Source organism: Oratosquilla oratoria, chromosome 43 (genome assembly GCF_046742065.1).
Source record: "Oratosquilla oratoria isolate Oo_2021 chromosome 43, ASM4674206v1, whole genome shotgun sequence".
Lineage (NCBI taxonomy): Eukaryota > Metazoa > Arthropoda > Malacostraca > Stomatopoda > Squillidae > Oratosquilla > Oratosquilla oratoria.
In genome coordinates this window covers 11,781,017-11,801,471 of record NC_134819.1, presented here as the reverse complement: position 1 = coordinate 11,801,471, position 20,455 = coordinate 11,781,017, and the positions used below count along the sequence as shown (strand labels likewise).

General features: G+C 39.7%; 1 protein-coding gene across 9 annotated transcripts in view; it reads left to right on the top strand.

Moving 5' to 3' along the window:
- The window catches only part of Smn (survival motor neuron), a 71,974-nt gene that overhangs the window by 21,182 nt on the left and 30,337 nt on the right, over window positions 1-20,455 (top strand). For 8 of the 9 annotated variants that reach the window (XR_012966028.1, XM_076180098.1, XM_076180093.1 and 5 more), the window contains exon 3: window positions 9,122-9,340. The exons of the other annotated variant lie outside the window; for it this stretch is intronic. Coding sequence is in view for 7 of the 8 variants with exons in the window: in XM_076180098.1 (XP_076036213.1) it covers window positions 9,122-9,340 (219 nt within the window). In the remaining variant the exon portion in view is untranslated. The remainder of the gene's footprint in view (window positions 1-9,121; window positions 9,341-20,455) is intronic. 9 annotated transcript variants of the gene reach the window in all.

Below are 20,455 nucleotides of genomic sequence, written 5' to 3'. Positions count from 1 at the left end.
TTTTCAGGTCCCTTTTATAACTGCTTTTTGAGTTGCTTTTCATGTCCCCTTGTCTTCTCTATCAAGGACTTCCATGCTTCTCATGATTCTATAGATAGGTCTTCTTTGATTCAGAGTCTGTTATTCCAGCTTTGACAATCTTTCCTCATATGATGGTTTTGAAGGTGTTGGGGCCATCTTTGTAATTGCTCTCTGGATTCTTTCAATTTTCTTTATATTCATTTTAGTAGTACTGGATGTCCATAGTGTCGCTGTGTACTCCAGTCTTGGCCATATCAGTGTGATCTGTATTTTCTTCAACATTTCTTCATCCAAGTAGGTAAAAGCCACCTTTATTGATCTTATCATGTTGTAGGTTTCTCTTACAATTTTATCTGTTTATCAGGAGTCATGTCCTTTGTGATAATTACTCCCAGGTCTTTTTCAGAACCCTTTCATTACTTCCTTTGTACCGATTATATGTTGTCCTGATGTATATATATTATATATATAATTTACAAAGGCGGAGCATGCCGACAGGAGACCTTTTGGTCCATGTCTAGGTCGGATGTGGAAAAAAAAATCATAATAATAATGAAATAATAAATAAAAACTATAATAATGTAAATAACAAATAAAATACATAAATAAATGCATAGGTATAGTTAGATAATAAACAAACAGGTAAATAGTAAATAATGATAAATTGACATATAACTAATAATAAATGAAAATCAAACAGACAAATGATAACAAAACAAAAACAAATAATATAAAATAAATTATTATCATTACAGCATCTTGCTTAGGTGTTTGTCTTAAATGATTCTTAAAGCTTCAAACTGAACTACATTGCACTACCTGTGCAGGAAGTTTATTCCATTCATTAACTACATGGTTGGCAAAGTTGTTTCTACCTACTGTACTTCCAAATTGAATCTATTTCCGGACTGTTTGAGACCATTGTTTCTTGTCTGATTCTCATTCAATGTGAAAATTTTGTCACTTTTGATGTCAATTCCCTTTAGAATCTTAAAGACATGTATCAAGTCACCTCTGAGTCTACACTTTTTTAAGGAAAACAGATTCATATGTTTTAGTCGATTTTCGTATGATTTATTTTTGATATTTGGAATCAGTTTTGTGGCTCACCATTGTACTTTTTCCAGTCTGTCAATGTCTTTAATGAGATTCGGTGACCATATGGAAACAGCATATTCCACATGTGGACAAACTAACGATTTATATAGCTTGTTAATGAGTGATGGACTTTTGAAACCAAAAGATCGCGCAATCAGTCCTAGAATCTTATTTGCTTTCTCAGAGGCTGAAATACACTGCTTGGATGATTTGAGGTCATTACTGATAATTACGCCGAGATCTTTTTCACTATCCACTTTTGTTAACGAATTTCCAAATAACTTGTAATCGTACTTACTGTTATTTTTACCTATGTACATTACCTTGCATTTACTTGTGTTAAATTTCATTAGCCACTTTTGAGACCATTGCTGTAATTTATCTAAATCTTCTTGAATATCTAATTGGTTTAAGTGATCATTTCCTATTCCGCACAGTTTTGTATCATCAGCAAATTTGGAAACAGTAGATCTTAGTCCATGGTCTATATCATTTATATATACTATGAATAGAAGTGGCCCAAGAACGGAACCCTGAGGAACTCCACTTGTAACACTTTTCCATCTAGAAGTTTTTCCATTTAAAACAACTCTCTGTTTTCGACCATTCAACCAATTACTAGTCCAACCCAATAGGCTACCACTTATTCTGTGTAAAGCTAATTTAGTAAGTAGTCTTTCGTGTGGGACGGTATCAAAAGCTTTTGCAAAGTCTAGATATATTATGCTACATTTCTTATGTTGAAGTCCACTTCCCACTTCTGACTCCATTCCCATACCCTGTTCAGATCTCTCTGCAGCAACTCTCAATCCATTTCAGTACTTTCCTCGGCAGTTTTGCATCATCTGCAAAGAAGTTCATGTAACATTCTGCACCCTCATCCATGTCCTTTACATAAATAGCAAACTTTATCGGAGCCAATACCGATCCCTGTGGGACACCACTAATCACTTCTTCCCAAGTAGAACTCTTATCTCTGAGCATTATTATTTTTCTTCCATGCAGGAAATCCTCCATCCATTTCAATGGTTTCCCTTGTATCCCTCCTATGGTTTCCTGTTTTCTTAATAATTTTTTGTGTGGTACTTTATCAAAGGTGATGCTACGGGAGCATCGTTTGTTTTATGTTGCATTATTGAGTCAATCAGTTTTGAGATGGAGAAATTTGTGATGTCTGCAAGATGGGTTTTGTCTAAGATGAGTACTCTCTCGCATGTGTGTGGATCATGTGCATGGTTGGTCATGGTTAGTGAGGGTTACACTAGCCTTTATATATATTTCCTCTTAGTTCAAACTATCAAAAAGTAGTAGGTGGTCACTTTTCCCAATTGGTGTCTTGTATTCAATTTTATCCACAATTTCAGGCTCTGATGTAAATATTAAATCTAGCCTCAAGAGTTCTTCATTATTTCTGTATATGGTATTTTCTTTTACCAATTGTGTCACTATATGTTCTATAGTCATGTCAAGTGATCTATTTCCCTAAAGGTCCTCTCCACCTTTCACTGTCATCTCTTCCCAACATTTTCTTTGCAGTTAGAACCTCCCATAGGTACTACATTTCCTCCATCTTTCAGCATCTCATTTAATGAATGCCTTGTATTTTCTAACATATTAGAATAATCACTTTCTTTCCAAGAACCCATTTTTGGGGGTCACATAAATCACCTCAAACTTATTACTTTTCATGTCATTATTTTCAACTTTTATTTTTTTTCTACCTGTAACCTTTGTCACATTTAAGTTTTTCTTAGTCAAAAACATGACTCCACCCTGATTTTCTTCTATTTTTCCTCCAGTGATTATATAATCCTTGCCCAACACTATTTGGTGGTAGTGGACCCCTTAATTTCATCACAGTTCCCATTAAATCTAGTTTTTCTTCTGACAGATAATCACATAATTCATTTAATCCCTGAAATTAAACTACCTATGTTAGTATAAAATCACTTTTATTTCTATTTATTTTCTCTGTCTTGTTCTGTTCATTTTGTTTCTGTTTTCTTGAATATGCCATTTTCTCAACCTCATGTCTAGTACTCCCCTATAGAACTTAGTGTCTTCTTGCTTTTTCCTCATCATCATTCATTTCTTTTCTTTTATCCACATATTTTTATAGTTTTCACTATTTGCCAACTTTCACTATTTGCTACCATTTGTGACCTTGATTTGATCTTTAGAGGTTGATTTTTTCTTACGAGTATTGCACCATTCTATGCACTTCTATTTCTATTTCTTTTTCTTTGTTTTGTACTGCTTTCAGAATTTTTCTTGCTATTTACTTCTCTTCCTTTTCTCTCAAATACCTAACTAGGTTATGTTTTGCCTTTGTACCATATACTACTATGCACTTTTTGTCCACTATAACCCAATTTTCTTTCTCTTTGATTACTTGAATAACTGTGTCTTTGGTATTCTGGATTTGTTGTTGGATAATTTCTTTGAAAGCTATCTTTTGGCTTTCTCGGTCCTTTTTCCTTTCTTTTCTGATTTTTCTGTAAGTCCTCCCCATATCCTCCAACCTTCTTGGCCACTGCCTTAATTTGTTCATTCACCTCTCCTTTTTTTTTTTTTTAGGTCTCACTATTGGTGGTAATTTTGTTTTTCATCCTTTCATTTTCACTTTTTACTTTGATTCTTTTTTCAATTCACTTACCTCATTATTTATTTCCACATTTTTTCTAAGTCCATCACTTCGTTGTTTACTCCAGTGTATTCATTCTTTAGGTGCATGATTTCTTTCTTTACCCCCTTCACTATGGGCCACATTGCACGTCTGGCAGCATTAGATGCCAGACGTATGATGTTGCGTCATAATACTCACATAAAAAATAAAGTCACTGCTCTATCGCTCGTTCTCTTTCACCCGTGAATTTTGATAGCCATAGAAAATATGATGAAGCCAGTTTACAGAGTATGTGGGTCACGCAGGTACGACTATAATATAATCAAGATGCCGATGTCTGCATCCTCGCGTACCCAGTTGCTCCTCATAACGCCTATGTAGGCATCACCGTATAGAAGGGGTTAAATCCTTAACCCCTTCCATACAGTGCCGCCTACGTAGGCGTCATGAGAAGCAAGTGGATTCGCGACGCTGCCATATTGGCGTCTTGATTATATTTATTGTAGTCGCCCCTGTGTTTTTACATTCTCTCAAATGTGCCTTGAATCCCATTCTCTGTGGTTTTCAAAATTCGCGGGTGAAAGAGAGAACGATCGATATAAGCGGTGACTATATTTTATGATGCGAGTATTATTACAACACGTCGTACGGCTGGCATTGGCTGCTGCCCGCGAGATTTAAGTCCCGTACTGAAGTGGTTAATCTCTTGATTCCATGAAATCTTCCTAGATCTCATCTCTTTTTTCTCTAATTCTACTCAGTCTTCTGTCATATTTATTAAATCCAGAATATCTTTCATCTTCACCATACCTTAAAACACCCAATCATGTTTCAATGTTTTCATTATGTTTCAGTATTGTCCCAGTAGGGGTCTCTGCTCTTCCATTGTTTACATTGGGTTCAACTCCACCATTTTCTGGTCTGTTTCCATTCCTTTCCATTTTCTTCAATACTCACTATTTCCATTGTATTAAACCATCTCAGGCATCCACAAATATTCCCCTTCCCATTTAATACAAACTAGGTTTCATGTCATATTTAGACATCCGCAAATATTCCCCTTCCCATTTAATACAAACTAGGTTTCATGTCATATTTATAATTGAGAAGTTCTGTTATTTCAAAGGAGCTGTAGTTGAGACGTCTTTACACTGTGATGATTGATGTGTGTGTGTGTAAGAGTATGACAGAAAATTTTGAAAGTAATAGAGATGTTTTGGAAGGAAAGAAGAAAAAGTAAAGGATGCAGATGGAGAGATGATAATGGAAGAGAGGGCAGTAAGAGGAAGATGGCCTGAGTATTTTACGGAGTTGCTAAGAAAATGACGGTGATGAGGGAGGAAAATGGAGGAGAAATAAGGAAAGATAAAGGGAAGGCAGCTGTTAAGATGATGAGAGCAGGTAAGGTACCTGGGTTGGATGGATGCCATGCAGAATGTCTGAAAAAAAAGGTACAGTGATGGTGGACTGGGTGGTGAGGTTATTTAATGTTTGTTAAGAGAGGGTAGAGTGCCAGAGGAGTAGAGGAGTGCCTGTATTGTTCCACTTTACAAGGGAAAGGGGGGACAAGTGTGAGTGTAGTAGTTTCAGAGGGATCAGCTTGTTGAGTGTAGTTGGGAGGGTCTTGATTGAGAGGATTATGAGAGGAACAGAGGGAGTAATTGGTGAGAAACAGTGTGGTTTTAGGACAGGTAGGGGATGTGTAGATCAGATTTTTGTGGTAAGACAGATATGTGATAAGCTATAGGAAAAGGTAAGGATGTTTTTTGGGCTTTTATGGATTTGGAAAAGGCTTATGACAGGGTAGACAGGAAGGCACTGTGGGAGGTATTGCAGATATATGGGATAGGTGGAAAGCTTTTAAGAGCAGTCAAGAGTTTTTACAAGAGTAGTAGAGCTTGTGTTAGGATTAGAAATGGAGAGAGTGAATGGTTTGAGGTAAAGGTGGGACTTCGTCAGGGATGTGTTGTCACACTGGCAGTTCAATCTATACATGGATAGGGTGGTGCAAGAGTAGTGGGTCAGGGGTTGGAGATGGTTAAAGACAATGGAGAAAAGTGGGAAATAAGCCAGTTGTTTGCTGACAACACTGCGCTTGTAGCAGGATCAGAGGAGGGATTGAGGAAGTTAGTGACAGAGTTTGAGAAGGTGTGTGAAAGAAGGAAGTTGAAGATAAATGTGGGTAAAAGTAAGGTGATGAGATGTACAAGGGGAGAGAGTGGCAGCAGACTGGAAGTGAATATTAAGGGAGAGACTGGAGGAAGTGGATAGTTTTAGATACTTGGGTGCAAATGTGACAGGAAAGGGAGGAGTAGGGGTGGAGGTAGAATGTAGATTGAGAGAAGCGAGTAAATGTCTTGGTTGATTAAAAAGTGTAATGAGAAATAGACATTTGGGAATGGATACTAAGAGGAGGTTATATGAAGGAGTGATTGTGCCAACAGCACTGTACGGGACAGAAACATGGAACATAAGAGAGGAAAAGAGAAGGAGTTTGAATGTGTTTGAGATGAAGTGCCTGAGAAGTATGATAGGGGTTACTAGGCTAGGTAGATTGAGAAATGAAGAGGTTAGGAGGAGAACAGGGGTGGAAAGGGAGTTGGGAGATAGGGTTGATCAAAGAGTATTGGGATGGTTTGGACACATGGAAAGAATGAGTGAAGAAAGATTAGTAAAAGGAGTGTGGAAGGCAGAAGTGGAAGGAGTGAATATGAGGGGGTGTCCTAGGATGAGATGGATGGATAGGGTAAAAGGGGCATTACAAAAGAGAGGAATGTCTGTTGAGGAAAAGAAAAGTTGTGCTCAACTTATATCTCTCTTGATGGTGTAGTGGTTAAGTCACTACAAGCTCTGGTAATGTGCTAGCCATTGGTTCCAGTCCTCAGGCGTACTACATTTCAATTTCTGCATGTGCCTCCATGGTTCTTCCGATGTTGATGGTTTAGAATTAAAGTGCATTGTGGTTGATAAAAATGTATCTCTAGTCACTGGGACCCATTCAGTGTTGTACAAATACTTTCCCGCGTTCATATACTTACCAATTGTACTATCATAGTGGAAATGGGTTGAACACAGACTTTCGTGTATGTATAACTCAAGCAAACAAATATGTAAGAAAAGTTGTGCTCAACTTATATTTCTCTTGATGATGTAGTGGTTAAGTCACTACAAGCACTGGTAACATGCTAGCCATTGATTTGAGTCCTCAGGCATACCACGTTTCAATTTCTGCATGTGCCTCCATGGTTCTTCCAATGTTGATGGTTTAGAATTAAAGTGCATTGTGGTTGATAAAAATGTACATATATATATATATATATATATATATATATATATATATATATATTTATCAACTACAATGCACTTTAATTCTAAGCCATCAACATCGGAAGCTCCATGGAGGCAACATGCAGAAATTGAAATGTGGTATGACTGAGGACTCGAACCTATGGCTAGCATGTTACCAGTGCTGTAGTGACTTAGACCATTGCTCCATCAAGAGAGATCTCTCTCTTGATGGAGCAATGGTCTAAGTATCTTGATGGAGCAATGGTCTAAGTCACTACAGTACTGGACACTTGCTAGCTGTAGATTCAAGTCCTCAGTTGTACCGCATTTCAATTTCTGCATGTTGCCTCCACGGAGCTTCCGATGCTGATGGCATAGAATTAAAGTGCATTGTGGTTAATAAAAATGTATTGCTATTCACTGGAACCCATTCAGTGTTGTACATATATATATATGCATATATATTTATACATATATGTATATATATATAGATATATATATATATATATACATACATATATGTGCATATATATATACACTGTATGTATATATATATATATATATACATATATATATGCATATATGTATATATATATATATGTATATACCTATGTATATATATATATATACATACATATATATATATATATATATATATATATATATATAATATGTAATATATTCACCATTGGCTTGGATCACATGTTGTACTCATGATAGACAGTTATTAACCTCCCGGATGAGAGCTCAGAGCTCATATGACTGATCTGTGGGTAATACTGTGACTGTACATGCACACACACACACGCACAACTCCCACCCACGAGAGTCAGAGTAACACCCCGCAGCAAAGCGATACTGAAATTATTTCAGTCCTGGGCAGGAGTCGAACCCAGACCACTGTAGTGGCAGGCGAGAACTCTAACCACAGCGCCATGAGGTGTGTATATGTGTGTGTGTGTATTTACCTAGTTTTATCTTACGAGAAGGGGAGCTATGCTCTTGGTGTCCCCTCTCTTATTTAATATGCTCTTAAATTCTTGTATTGTTTTTGCACACCCTGTTGTTTCATATAGTTTATTCCATACATCCACCACTTTTTTTTTTTTTTTTTTCCTCTCTCTCCAATGTCTTCTGTAACTGTCTTTTTAAGCTTCTTTACATGGTCTCTTGTGTTTATCTTATCCTGATTTAGTAAGTCATCTCTATCAAGGATTTCTACACCCTTCATAATTCTGGAGATGGTCAACAAGTCACCTCTTTCTCTTCTTTGTGCAAGAGTCAGTAGTTCTAGTTTTGACAATCTTTCTTCATATGATATTTTTTTATAGTGTTGGGGCCATCTTCGTAGTTGCCCTCTGAATTCTCTCAATTTTCTATATATTCTTTTTAGTACTGGGTGACCATAGTGTTGCTGCATACTCCAAGTTTGGCCTTATCAGTGTGACTAATATTTTCTTTACTATTTCTTTATCCAAGTAAGTCACCTTTATTGATCTTAGCAAGTTATAGGCTTTCCCGACAGTTTTGTTTATATGCTTGTCAGGGGACATGTCTTTTGTGATGATCACTCCAAAGTCTTTTTCAGATCCCAATTTTATATTGTCCTAATATCCCTTTTTTACTTTTTCCAAATTCCATTATGCTACATTTCTGAATGTCGAAGTCCACTTCCCACTTCTAACTCCATTCCCAGACCCTGTTCAGATCTCTCTATAGTAAGTCACAGTCCATTTTATTACTTGTTTCCTTTAACAATTTTGCATCATCTGCAAAGAAATTCATATAACATTCCACACCCTTGTCCATGTCATTCACATAGATAGCAAACATTATTGGAGCCAATACTGTTCCTTGTGGAACTCCACTAATTACCTTCTCCCAAGTAGAACTCTTATTTCTGTGTGTGTATATATATATATATATATATATATATATATATATATATATATATATATATATATATAGATATATATATATTGGAGTTGATGCTTCATCCCAAATCATGAAACTGTATAAAAATGTGGGAGCAAATTATAATTTTGTTTGACCACCTATCTTAAACTGATTTTCTCTTGTATGTTTTAGTGGTATACTGGGGATCCCTGTAGAGCTAAGTTCACAGAAGATGGTATGGTGTATGAGGCAACTGTAGTGTCTATGCAACCTGATCATGGTACATGCAGAGTGCGTTATGTTGGCTATGAAAATGAAGAGGATCTTCCAGTAAGGACATTGATTAAATCCAAGGGAGAGGAAGCAAGACGGAGGCAGTTTCAAGAGTCAAATAATTGTATGTCTGTAGAGGTAGGTATATATGGTGTGTTCTTTGCAGTAATATTAATTTCCTTTTTCGCCTACCTTCCCTGTGATGGGGGAAAAGAATACTGCCACCAAGTAATTCCACTTGGATTGTAAGAGACGAGAAAAAAGGGACGGGGATTGGGACTAGGCATCCTTCTCCATGTAACCCCACAGGGGACATTCCTAAAAGAAAAAGCAAAGGCATAAGAGGGTCTGGGAGTTTTCGGACCAGCACCCTAAGGTTTGGGTCTTTTAATATGAGTGGATGTGGTACAGATGAGAGTAAAAGGGAAGAGATAGGTAGTATGTTTGTGAGAAGAAAGATGGATGTATTGGCTTTGAGTGAAACTAAGCTGAAAGGGAAGGGCGAGTGTAAGTTTGAGAGTGTAAGTGGGAGGTTATCAGGAGTGAAGAGAGGGTGAGGGAGGGAAGGGGTGGCTATACTAGTAAGTGAAGAGATAGGTAAACGTGTAGTGGAGTGGAAGGAGGTTTCCTCAAGGATAATGTGGATGAAGGTGAAACTGGGAAAGGAGATGTGGGTCTTTGTAAGTGCATATGGGCCTGGCAGTGAGAAGAGTATAGAAGAAAGGGAGGCTTTTTGGATAGATTTAAATGAATGCATAGAGGACTTAGGGAGAAATATCAATGTAATAGTACTGGAAGACCTTAATGCTAGGATAGGAAATGATCCAATTGATGGAGTGGTTGGGAAAAATGGAGTTCCGGGAAAGAATCGTAGTGGAGAGTTGATGGTGGAAATGTGTCTAGAAAGAGAGTTGATGATAGCAAATACAGTGTTTCAGAAGAAAGTCAAGCATAAGTACACATGGGAGAGGGTGGTGGATGGAAGGGTGGTAGATAGAGCATTAATGGACTATGTAGTGGTAAACAGGATTATGATAGGAAGAGTTAAGGATATACATGTGCTAAGGGGAGAGGGTGGGGGGAATATCAGATCATTTTTTGGTGGAAGGTAAGTTGAGAGTGGAGGATAGATGGAGGAAGAGGAAAGGGACAAAAGGTAGGGAGGTTCTTAGAGTGAACTCTTTAAAGGAAAAGGAGAAGGAGTACAAGAAGCTGAGGGAGGAGTGGGAGGGAGTGAAGGATAGAGTAGAGGTAGGTGTGGAGGAGGAATGGGGATGGTTCAAGGAGGGAGTCACAAAGTGTGCAAAGATGGTGTGTGGAACAAGAAGGACAGGAGGAAATAGAAGGAAGGGTAGTGAATAGTGGGATGAGGAAACAAAGGTTGTAGAAGAGAAGAAGCGAGCTTTCACAGATTGGTTACAAAATAGGACGAGAGAGTCATATGAGAGGTACAAAGAAAAAAATAGGTAAAGGAGGCAAAGAGGAGAGCAGATGTGAAATGGGGTAAGAGTATGACAGAAAATTTTAAAAGTAATAAAAAGATGTTTTGGAAAGAAATTAAGAGAGGAAGAGGAGGCAAATCAAGTAGAGAAGAAAAGGTAAAAGGTGCAGATGGAGAGATGATAATGGAAGAGAAGGCAGTAAGGGGAAGATGGGCAGAATATTTTAGGGAGTTGCTAAATGTGAAGGAGGATAGGGAGGTAAAGATAGCTGCAGTGGGAAATGCTAAGAAAATGACCGTGATGAGTGAGGAAAATGGAGGAGAAATAAGGAAGGATGAAGTGAAGGCAGTTGTTAAGATGATGAGTCTGGATGGATGCCATGCAGAATGTCTAAAAAAGGAGGCACAGTGATGGTGGACTGGCTGGTGAGGTTATTTAATGTTTGCGGGAGAGAGGGTAGAGTGCTGGAGGAGTGCCTGTATAGTTACACTTTACAAGGGAAAAGGGGACAAGTGTGAATGTAGTAGTTTCAGAGGGATTAGCTTGTTAAGTGTAGTTGGGAAGGCTTATGGGAGGATCTTGATTGAGAGGATTAGGAGAGGAACAGAGGGAGTAATTGGTGAGGAACAGTGTGGATTTAGGACGGGTAGAGGTTGTGTAGATCAGATTTTTGTGGTAAGACAGATATGTGAGAAAGCTATAGGAAAGGGGAAGGATGTTTTTTTGGGTCTTTATGCACCTGGAAAAGGCTTACGACAGGGTAGACAGAAAGGCACTGTGGGAGGTTTTGTGGATATACGGGATAGGAGGTAAGCTTCTAGGAGCTGTCAAGAGTTTTTATGAGAGTAATAGAGCTTGTGTCAGGATTAGAAGTGGAGAGAGTGAGTGGTTTGAGGTAAAGGTGGGACTTCTTCAAAGATGCGTTATGTTGCCCTGGCTGTTCAACTTATACATGGATGGGGTAGTGCAAGAGGTAAATGCAAGGGTAGTGGGTCAGGGATTGGAGATGGTTAAAGAAAATGGAGAAAAGTGGGAGGTGAGCCAGCTGTTGTTTGCTGACGACACTGCGCTTGTAGCAGGATCGGAGGAGGGATTGAGGAAGTTGGTGACAGAGGTTGGGAGAGTGTGTGATAGAAGAAAGCTGAAGATAAATGTGGGCAAAAGTAAGGTAATGAGATGTACAAGGGATGAAAGTGGCAGTAGTGTGGAAGTGAGCATTAACCACTTCAGTACGGAACTTAAATCTCGCGGGCAGCAGCCAATGCCAGCCGTACGACGTGTCGTAATAATACTCGCATCATAAAATATAGTCACCGCTTATATCGATCGTTCTCTCTTTCACCCGCGAATTTTGAAAACCACAGAGAATGGAATTCAGGGCACATTTGAGAGAATGTAAAAACACAGGGGCGACTACAATAAATATAATCAAGATGCCGATATGGCAGCGTCGCGAATCCACTTGCTCCTCATGACGCCTACGTGTGCGGCACCGTATGGAAGGGGTATGGAGAGCGACTGGAGGAAGTGGATAGTTTTAGATACTTGGGTGCAAATGTGGCAGGAAAAGGTGGAGTGAAAGTGGAGGTAGAATGTAGATTGAGAGAAGCGAGTAAATGCCTTGGAGGATTTAAAAGTGTAATGAGGAATAGACATTTGGGGATGGATGCTAAGAGGAGGTTATATGAAGGAGCGATTGTGCCAACAGCACTGTATGGGGCAGAAACATGGAACATAAGAAGAGAGAAGGAGTTTGAATGTGTTTGAGATGAGGTGTCTGAGAAATATGATTGGGGTTACTAGGCTGGATAGAGAGAAATGAGGAGGTGAGGAGGAGAACAGGAGTGGAAAGGGAGTTGGGAGATAGGGTTGATGAAAGAGTATTAGGATGGTTTGGACACATGGAAAGAATGAGTGAAGAAAGACTAGTAAAAGAGGTATGGAAAGCAGATGTGGAGGGAGTGAACATGAGAGGACGTCCTAGGATGAGGTGGATGGATGGGGTGAAGGGGGCTTTTGAGAAGAGGGGAATGTCTGTTGGGGAAGGACAGGAGACGGGTAAATGGAGAATGGTTGTATATGGATGATGTTGTGATGCATGAGGTGGAATGGGCAGGGGGATGGGGGGTGAGGTAGTATGTGTGAGCAAATTTTGACGCAGCCCAAAGGGATTTCTCCCCGTCTTCTCCTTTTATGCATGGGGGGATGGAGAGGGGGGGTCGCTGATTTAATGAAGCGGCCTTGCTGTGGATGTGCTGTTTCTTGCAACACTGCTTCTGACCCAGGGCAGTGGACAGGGTGCAGGGATGACCCGTCATCCAGGAGATGCTAAGATGAGAGGGAGGGTGGAGGGGTGTGGAGTGTATTCAGGGATGGAATGGGTGGGAATGATTTTATGCCTTTTCCTTTTTGGCTACCTCCCTTGTATGGGGGAAAAAGCCTTGGTATATGTATGTATGTATGTTAACCTCTTCACTACGGGGCACATCGCACGGCTGGCAGCATAGCTGCCCGACGTGCGATGTTGCATCATAATAATTGCATTATAAAAAATAAAGTCAGTGCTCAATTGTTCATTCTCTTTCACCCGTGTATTTTGATAACCATAGAAAACTGATGAAGCCAGTTTAGAGAGAATGAAAATTACGTAGGTACGACTACAATAAATATAATCAAGATGGCGATGTCGGCAACATCGAGTACCCACTTGCTCCTCATGCCGCCTACGTAGGCATCACCGTATGGAAGTGGTTAATGAGATGGATGATTGAATTCAAAAGATTATGCAGTTAGTCCTAGAATATTATTTGCTTTCTCAGAGGCTGAAATACACTGCTTAGATGACTTGAGATCTTTCTTTACTGATAATTATCCCAAGATCCTTTTCACTATCCACTTTTGTTATTGAATTTCCAAATAACCTGTAATCGTACTTACTGTTATTTTTACCTATGTACATTACCTTGCATTTACTTGTGTTAAATTCCATTAGCCTCTTTTCAGACCATTGCTGTAATTTATCTAAATCTTCTTGAATATCTAATTGGTTTAAGTGATCATTTGCCATTCCACACAGTTTTGTATCATCATCAAATTTGAAGACAACAGATTTTAGTCCATGGTCTATATCATATACAGTATATACTGTGAATAGAAGTGGCCCATGAACATAACCCTGAGGAGCTTCACTCATAACTTTTTTCCATGTAGAAGTTTTACCATTTAAAACAACTCTGTTTTTGATCATTCAACCAATTACTAGTCCAACTTAATAGGCTACCACTTACTCCATGTGAAGCTAATTCAGTAAGTAGTCATTCGTGGGGACGGTATCAAAAGTTTTTGCAATGTCTAGATTTATTAAACCTATATTGTTTCTTTTGTCATAATTCAAGATGACTGTGTTGTAGAATTCGAGTAAGTCACACAAGAACATTTCTGTCTGAATCCATGTTGGCTATCATTTATCAAACGGTTACTTTCTAAATGATGTTCAATATCATCTCTGATGATAGTTTCCATCAATTTAACTACAATTGAAGATGAGCTTATTGGCCTAGAGTTATTTGGTTTCTTTTTGTCATCTTTTTTTAATATGGGAGTAACATTAGCTAGCTTCCATTCTTTTGGGACATCTCCAGATATGACGGATTTCTTGAAAATAATTTCTAATGGAACAACAATCTCATTTTTCATTTCCTTTAAGATTCTTGGATGCCAACTGTCAGGCCCTGGTGTTAACTTTGAATTTCTCTATACACCTTTTAAATTTTTCTTTTGTTATATTTACCATAGTAAGTTCGCCCTAGACTTTTCACAGGTTGTTGTTGTTGTTGTCGTTCCCTAGACTGTCTGTCCGAGCAGTCCCGTCTCCCCAAGGAATGCCATAGCCGAAACTGGGTTTTCCCACAAATCCTTTATAGAGTGTATGTTGTGTTGTTTGCGTGCATGATTGTGTATAATGCAGTCTTCCATTATGTGTTGTATGGTATGGGGTGAAGTGTTACATCCTGGGCAGCTGTTCACAACACGGTCGTCCAGCCTCTTCTGGTAGCTTAGAAGTGCTGGGTGGTGACCGCATCGCAGTCTGGCCAAGTGGACTCTGTCCTTACGTGGGAGAGAGGATTCAGAAGGGTGGATATCAGGGGGTCTGGCATGCAGCAGTGTGTTGTCTTTCAGTGTGTTAATGGAGCGGTGAGTGATATGATTATGAATATGTTTCCGGAGGCTGGTATTTGGTGGTTGTGGAGGAAGAGAAGAGAGTATCTGTGGGTAATAAAGGTCTATGGGTGTAGTTTTAATGTTTCTTGGTGTGTGTGGGTGTTCTGCTATGTAGTGTAGCGGGTGTGATGTGTTTGTGGTGGCTGCAGCAAGTGTTTGTGTGCCTCTCATGTCGAGGTGGTCCTTGACTTTGAGGACTTTTGTTTCATGGTGTAAATGGTCTGTAGGTGATGTATTTGTGCAGCCTGTAATTGTTTTTAGGGCTTTGTTTTGTATGATTTGAAGGGTGTTGTGGTGTGTCTCACTGAGATTAGGAGCCCATGCAGGACTCGCATAATTCATCACTGAGCGTATGCATTGTTTGTATATTGTTATATTAGTTTCTTTGTTTTGTCCAAATGTTGTTCCAGTGATTGACTTAAGTGCGTTAAGTCTAGGTGTGCATTTGTTTTTTATGTTTGTGAGGTGTTGTTTGAAAGACATGGATGTATCGTATGTTACACCAAGAATTTTCGGTGTGTTTGTGTGTGGTATTAGAGTGTTGTTGATGTAGAGATGAGGTATGTATTTGTGTTCTTTTGTCCAGTTGGTGAGAAGTGTTGCTGTAGATTTGGTTGGAGCTATTTTGAGTCTGTTTGTGATGAACCATGTGTTGAGTGTGTCAAGGTAAGGCTGGATTATTTCTGCAGCTTTGTCTGTGTTACGATGTGTGCATGTGATTGTTATGTCGTCTGCGTAGGAAGAGATTTGTATTTCTGAGGTGTCTGGCGTGGGTAAGTCATGCATGTATAGATTAAATAATGTGGGGGATAGAACTGAGCCCTGTGGTACTCCATTCTTAATGTTTCTGATGTGCGATGATTGGCCATTATATGACACATGAGCATTCCTGCCTGCCAGATAATTGGCCAGCCATCTTTTGGTGTTATTGTGCATGTCTGTGTTATATATTTTATTTGTTAGGTTGTGGCGGGGGATAGCATCAAAGGCTTTACTAATGTCCAATGTTATAAGAAGTGTTCTGTGGTGGGGCCTATCTGAATTGATGCCATCTAAAATTCTTTGTGTGAGGTTTGTCAGAAGAGTGTTTGTGGAGTGTAGTGGCCTAAAACCGTGTTGTGAGTCAGCAAGGGGAATATATGGTGTGACAAGTTTAAGTATTAGGCGTTCAATGACTTTAGAGGGGGTGCAGAGAAGTGTGATTGGGCGGTGCGATGTTGGGATTGTTGGGTCTTTGTTCGGTTTTGGAATGGTGATTATTTTACCATGCTTCCAGATGTCGGGTATAGTGTTGTGTGAATAGCTGTAGTTTGCAATGTTTGTGAGTGCGTGTATACCTTGTGGTCCAATGTGTTTTAGGTGGATGTTGCTTATGTTATCAGGGCCACAGGCAGATGAGTGCTTGAGACTATGCATTATGAGTTTTGTCTGACTGTCTATGAAGGGTGTATAGTCTGAGTCTGTGGGAAAGTCTTTCTTACGTCGAATGGTGCGTCGGTCGTCAGGGTGAGATGTAAGATGGCTCGTCTGTGCAAAATGACGTATGAGTGCGTTTGCTTGTTGTCTGTTTGAGGGTAGATTATCTGTTGTTGTGATTATTGCTGCGTGAGAGCGTGTAATGTTAGTGTTGGATAGTGTGATGCTGTTCAGTGTTTTGTACAATTTGCTGGTGTTTGTTTTGTGATCAAGTGTATTGATAAAGTTTTGCTAATTTTGTGTTTTTTGTTCATGTATTTTATTGGCAATCACAGTGTTTAGTGTTTGTATTTGGTCTGCTATGTTTTGAGGGATAGGTGTGGGGGTATCGTGTTTAAGTGTGTCACGTTGTCTGATGAGGCCTTGGATTTCTGGTGTGAAGTTGGGGTTGTGTGATTTTCTGTTGCCTCTAGGGATGTATCTCTTGTCTGCGTTTTGTATGATTGTATTAAAAGCGTGCACAGCATCGTTTATGTTTGTGATTGGTGTACTGTTAAGTGTTTCAAAATGTTGTTCTGTCTCTTCATTAAAGGCTGCCCAGTTAGCTCTCTTGTAATTGGTGTAAGTGTGTCTGTGGCCAGCTGGGGTGCATCTTGTTTTGGTGGTGATGATGATTGGAAGGTGGTCAGAACCAAGGGCTCCGACCACTCTCCATGATGTTGTTGGGGTTAGGCAGGGGGAGCAAAAGGTGATATCAGGAGAGGAGGGAGTGTAGAGGGCTTGGTATGGGATATGTGTATGATTATGCGTGTTGTTCATGATAGTCAATGAGTCGAATTGAGTCTGTATATCAAGCCCTCTGTCTGTGTCAGGGTTGTCGACAAACCAGGCAGACGACTTGGTGTTGAAGTCACCACCCATGATCAGGTTGGGGATTGAGGTTAGTTGGCTGAGTTGAGGTCTGAAGGTGTTTGGAACTGTGGGGGATGATTGGGGGGGAATGTACATGTTAACTATTGTTAGTGTTGAATTGTTGCCTGTGCGGATACGAATGGATTGGGTTTCTGTTGTGTTATCTGTGGTAGGGAGGAGAATTTTGGTTGTGGCACTTGTGTCCACAAAACAGATGGAATGGTGGATCAGGGTGATGAGTCCACCGCCATTGCCGTCAGTCCGGTCTTGTCTGATGGTGGTGTAATTATGAAATGATGGTGTTTTGTGTGAGTGTCTTAATTTTGTTTCTTGTAGAATTGCAATGTGTATGTTGTGTTGTTTAAGAAAGTGTTCAAGTTCATGTTTTTTAGTGTTAATGCCGTCAACGTTGTGTTGTAATATGTTGATGTTGTGTGTTTTGTATGTGTTGAATGTTGCCGTTTGGGGTTGAGGTTGGGGTGGTAGTGGGGAAGGTGTAGGATCTGAGTCAGAGGGGGGGAAAGGAGAGATCGGGGACAAAGGAAGGGGAGTACTAATCGGGGGTAAGGGCAAAGGGAAATTGGGAGTGGGTAAGGGTGTTGGCTGTGGTTGGGGAGGTGGGATTGGGGTTACTGGAGGGCAGGTAGAACATGTCCAAGTGTTTGTGTATTGGTTTGTGTCAGCAAGTGTTGTACAAGTGAGGTGGGCCCAGTTTTTGCATATATTGCACTGAACTGAGCCCTTTGTCTGTCTGCTCGAAGTAATGGGTTTAGAGCATGTTGGGCATGTGTATTTTGTGGTGGGCCCAGGATTGCTCTCTACATCTCCAGCTAAAAGTAGAAGAAGAGGGGTGATCGCCGGAAAATGACCCCTCAGTGCAGAAAAAACGTAACATTGTGTGTTGGAAAAAAAGGATTGTGGTACTCCCCAGGTAGGCGTAGCTCCTCCTTGGGGATCGGTGCCATCTGCGTAGAGCTGATGGCCAGGGGTAGTTGCTGCTGATTGGCCCCCAACTCTTGGGGTTGGGGGGTGGTCCCACGACGTAGACGTTGCAGCTCCAGGACCACTTTTCACAGGTTTCAGTTTGGAGTTCACTTTGAGGTGTTTCATTTACAAATACATACATATACCAAGGCTTTTTCCCCCTTACAAGGGAGGTAGCCAAAAAGGAAAAGGCATAGAATCATTCCCACCCATTCCATCCCTGAATATACTCCACACCCCTCCACCCTCCCTCTCATCTTAGCACCTCCTGGATGACAGGTCATACCTGCCCTGAGTCAGAAGCAGTGTCGCAAGACACAGCACATCCACAGCAAGGCCACTTCATTAAATCGACGACACCCCCTCTCCGTCCCCCCATGCATAAAGGAGAAGACAGGGAGAAATCCCTTCGGGTCTGCATCAAAATTTGCTCACACATACTACCTCACCCCCCATTCCACCTCATGCATCACATTTACAAATACTAAGCTAAAATAGTTGTTTAAAATATCACACATTTCTTCATTTGAATTGACCGTCAGCAGATAATACTGGGCCAATGTGATTCCTAATAACCTTTGTGTCTGTGATGTAACTATAGAATTCTTTGGATTTATTAGCGATATTCATCTCACATTGTCATTTTCGTCTTTTTTATTGTCTTTTTTAATTCTCTGTATTATTACATAACTGATAGTCATTAGGTGCACCCAAGCACATGTACTATAAGCCTGTCTCTTTTTAGCAAAACTTTTTCAGTGTTTTTATCAAGCCATTTTGGATAAGCCTGTCATCAGGAGGTGGTAAGATGGGAGGGAGGGTGGAGAGGAGTGGAGTGTATTTAGGGATGGAATGGATGGGATGATTTTATGCCTTTTTCTTTTTGGTTACCTCCCTTGTAAGGGGAAAAAACCTTGGTATATGTATGTAAGTATGAATCATCTTAGTAAGCGTATTTTGAAACATTTCCCACATCTGATCTACAGGTCTTTTGCTTAATTTTGCCTCCCAATCTGTAAGCTGAAGCTCCTGACGTAATCCTATGAACTGAGCTTTACTGAAATTGGGTATTTTAGAAACATAAGTATATTCTAAAAAAAATTTAGCAGTTTGAATCTACGTTGTGATTGCTATTTGCAATAGTTTCACTGACTTCTACGTCGGTTATCATGCTTTTGCAGCTAGTGATCAATAGATCGAGTAAGTTTCCATGTCTTGTGGGATCTTTTACATGCTGAACTGAGTAATTGTTGCCAAGAAAATCTATCAAGCGACTACCTGTATGGCCATGGTCTAGGGTCATCCAATCAATGTCAGTAAATTTAAATCACCCATTATCAATAAGTCCCAGTTACAGAAACAAGACAGTTCTTGAAACAACAGTTTGTCATCTGCCAATGATAATGTTTTTGGCCTATATATTACACCTACATTCATTTTTTGTCCAATTGTTTGGGTTAATTCTACCCACAAACTATCATATGCATTCTGTTTTACTTTCTCTAAAACTCAAGCATGGACATTGCTTTTAACGTACAAGAGAACACCCCCCCCCCCTTTCTTGTGGTTTCTATCCTGATGAAAGTGTTTAAACCCCACAATATTAAATTCGTCTTCAAACTCTCCACCATTTAACCATGTCTTAGTTATTCCTATCATATCGAGATTTTTGCTTTTAACATACACCTGTATTTCTTGGAATTTGTTCCTAATACTACGAGCATTAAAGTACATGGTTTTAAGAAACTCACAATTATTTCTTTTTGACACGTTTTGAGTTTCAATATCATGCCTTACATTATAATTTTGTTTTTTATTGACACCTTGCTCTGTATTGATATTTGGTCCTTTATTGACAGTCAATGCCTCAAGGACATTTGCCCCTTCATGGACATCTGGTCCCTCACAGTCATCCGATTTCTTATGTACACCTTGCCCCCCCACCCACACCCCCATGTCACCATGATCTACATCGGCCTCCTGTCATTCATTGATATTCTGTCCAGCATCCCTTCCTAAAATTATATTCTGTCCTCCACTGACATTATATCCTACCATGATATTTTGTCCTATCATTTCATCCCATGATGATATTTTGTCCTCCACTATCATTACATCCCATTGTGATATTTTGTCCTCTGACATTACATCCTAGTGTAATATTTCATCCTCTACCAACATTATATCCTAAAATTATCTACACTGACATATTGCTCCACATTATTACAGTACCCTACTCTTTTTTCCCCAGTACACTCTATTTCCCCTTCCCTTTGAG